General features: G+C 57.6%; 1 protein-coding gene across 1 annotated transcript; it reads left to right on the top strand.

Moving 5' to 3' along the window:
- Window positions 1–573: 573 nt before the first annotated feature.
- TRH (thyrotropin releasing hormone) lies at window positions 574–2,146 on the top strand. Its single transcript, XM_005902828.3, has 2 exons — window positions 574–784; window positions 1,632–2,146. Exons 1-2 carry the CDS (start codon window positions 574–576, stop codon window positions 2,144–2,146), a joined length of 726 nt encoding a protein of 241 aa, XP_005902890.1.
- The last annotated feature ends 793 nt before the right edge of the window (window positions 2,147–2,939 follow it).

Below are 2,939 nucleotides of genomic sequence, written 5' to 3'. Positions count from 1 at the left end.
ACCTCAGTCTGAGAATCTCACTCTCGGAGCTAGAAATAGGATTTAGCCCATTGAAATTAGCCTCTTAGTGTTAGAATTTGATTCCTAGCCTGGCCCTAGAATCTTAGCATTGGAAATAGAGTCAGGGTTGCAATCAGAACGCTGTAGATGGCGTGTTGGAATAAAAACATTGCTTTGGGAAGCTTGGGGGAGAATTTTAGCCTGCGACGCTGCAGGTTAGCGTCCTGGCCGTTGGGCCCGCGCCGCAATCTTGGTGGTTACACTCCTGTCATTGAGAAGTGGCGGTGGAGATGGGGTCCCTGACTCTCGCAGGTAGACCTGGGGGCGGGCAGGCTGTCCAAGCATCCTTAGGGCTGAGGATGCCCAGGACTCAAGGCAGGTCCTCCAGCTGACCTCACCCAAATGTGGCAGGTGGTCCTGCTCCTGGGAGAGCATTTGAACGGTTGATCCTCCCCAGCTCACCCCAGGCCTCGGGTATCCCCCAGGACAGGAAAGAGAGCCATAGAGCAGCTGGGACGGGAGCGCAGCGGTGTACCTTTTTTCTCTTCCTGTCTCCCTGCCCCAGACGCCAAGATGCCTGGCTCTTGGTTTCTGCTAGCCATGGCTTTGACCCTGACCCTGACCGGTGTCCCCGGAGGCCGCGCACAGCTGGATGTGGCCCAGCAGGAGGCGGACCTGTCCGAGCAACAGGGCCTGGAAGACCTCCTGCGCCAGGCGGAGCGCCTCCTCCTCCTCCGGGAAGACCTCCAGCGACTGCGAGAAGACCAGGATGACAGCGTATCTGGTGAGGGCTGGGACTATGTGGGGCTGCGGGTTGAGAGAAGGACGCCGACTGGAGAGGGTTAGGGGAAACCCGGCCACAGAGGAGGGAGAGACTTAGTCATTCAGCCTCTTGCCTTTCAGAAACTACCCCTGGCCACACCTTTGGCAGGTGGTGAGTTGACTGCTTCCTGGGATCAGATTCCTTTTCCATCTCAGTTCTGGGAATATTTCAGAGAGCAGACCTTCAGTGGGAAAGAGTCTGTGTCAGGGAGAGAGAGTTTCTTTGTGTGTTACAGTGTGAATTACTAGGCGCCTGTTCATACTAGACACCGGTATGCCAGGCACCCTTCTAAGTACTTGAAACCCCTTGTAGCAGGATTTGATCTTCCTAAGCGTCAGATCCTAAATCTGTCTGCAATGCAGAAGACCCAGGCTCAATCCCTGGGTGGGGAACATGCCCTGGAGAAGGAAATAGCAACCCACTCCAGTATTCTTGCCTGGAGAATTCCGTGGAGAGAGGAGCCTGGCGGGCTACGGTCCATGGGGTCTCAAGAGTCGGATGCGACTTAGCAACTAAACCACTGAAGCCTCAGATAGGTAGTTATTACCCTTTCCCACCCCCATTTTACTCAGAAGGAAACTGAGGCTCAAAGAAGTTGAGTTGCTTACGGTCACACAGCTGGGGAGTGGAACCAGAGGCCATGCCCTTGACCACCTGTGTGAGTGTGCCTGGGTCTATGAGGCCTGAGAGGCAGGTGCAAGGCCATGAATCTGGGTGAATGCTGTGGGAATCTGTCTTGCCTGGAAGGAAGGCTGGAGTGGGCATCTGCAGGTCACGGGGTCCCTCACTGGCCTCTTTCCTTCCACAGAGTCTCAGATCTTTCAACCCGATTGGTTCTCCAAGCGTCAGCATCCTGGCAAAAGGGAGGAGGAGGAGGCAGACGAGGCAGTGGAAGGAGAAGAGGAAGGAGGGGCTGCGGGACTCCACAAACGGCAGCACCCCGGCCGGAGGGATGACGTGGCGGCATGGGCGGTGGACGCGGGTCAGCAGAAGCGGCAGCATCCCGGCCGGCGCGCCTCCTGGCTTGGGTACGCTGTCACCAAGAGGCAGCACCCAGGCAGACGGCTGGTGGACCCCAGGGCCCAAAGGAGCTGGGAGGAGGCAGGGGAGGACGAGGATGAGGGTGGAGAGCTGATGTCCGAGAAACGCCAGCATCCTGGAAAGAGGGCCCTGGGGAGCCCGTGCGGACCCCGGGGACCCTGCGGCCAAGCCAGCCTTCTTCTGGGCCTCCTCGATGACCTGAGCCGAGGGCAGGGGGCTGAAGAGAAGCGGCAGCACCCTGGGCGGCGAGCGGCCTGGGCCAGCGAGCCCCTGGAGGAGTGAGCCCCATTGCCTGTAAACTCAGTTTGTGGTCTAAGAGCGTCTTGAGCCCTGTGCACCCTACCCCCTGTGACCCCCCTTTTCCCCTCCTCCTTAGATGCCTGACCATACTCCCGAGCCCCCAGTTTACACACATGTCAAACTCTTGCCTCGCCTGCCTATATCAGGGACGTGAGAAAGCCAGCCGATGAGTTCACACCCTGTGTCACCCCCCTCGGCATCTCTGGCGAGGCGACAGACCCCAGAGTCCCTCTCCCCCACCCCGGCAGGCCTGCTCCCCTCCCTAGCCCTAAGATGAGCGTGCTGTGTCTTCTAAGGGACCCCCAGAGTGGAACAGGGTGCCACTGATGTGAGCAACCAGGGAGGGTGGGTGGGGTCCAGATCCAACTTTCAGCCCTTGCCACGTGCCAGGATTTGCCATGTATACACTTCACCCCCGGCACCCAGGATCTCATTCTCTTCTTGGGTATCCTTTTGTGGGTAGGAAGAGCCCCTCCCCACAGCTGTGTTCCGCTTGGGAGAAACATCGTAGGTGGCGCTGTGCTGCGTGGTGGCTAAGGGAATAAACACTTGCAGGAATTTGTAAAGGACACCCTGGAAGTCGTGGCTCGTATGTATCCTTCTAGGCACCTTTCTCCTATCCGTGTTAATAAAACCTACATCTGGATAACGTCAGCGGTTGCAGTTATATCTCAGCTGGTGTGGGATTTATCTTTACAGCATTGAGAGGGAACAGGCTGAGAGTCCCCAGCTCTGCTGAGAAGGGAATCAGGGAACTTGCAGGGGTGAAAAGTCC

Source organism: Bos mutus, chromosome 22 (assembly GCF_027580195.1).
Source record: "Bos mutus isolate GX-2022 chromosome 22, NWIPB_WYAK_1.1, whole genome shotgun sequence".
Classification (NCBI taxonomy): Eukaryota; Metazoa; Chordata; class Mammalia; order Artiodactyla; family Bovidae; genus Bos; species Bos mutus.
The sequence above is the reverse complement of the archived record's forward strand: the minus strand, read 5'-3'. Positions and strand labels throughout refer to the sequence as shown.

What these genes read in the sequence shown, in the direction of transcription:
- TRH (XM_005902828.3), top strand. Translation starts at nt 574, where the DNA reads ATGCCTGGCTCTTGGTTTCTGCTAGCCATGGCTTTGACCCTGACCCTG. An exon ending in CCAGGATGACAGCGTATCTG is followed by an intron (nt 785 to 1,631) that starts GTGAGGGCTGGG and finishes TTCCTTCCACAG; the next exon opens with AGTCTCAGATCTTTCAACCC.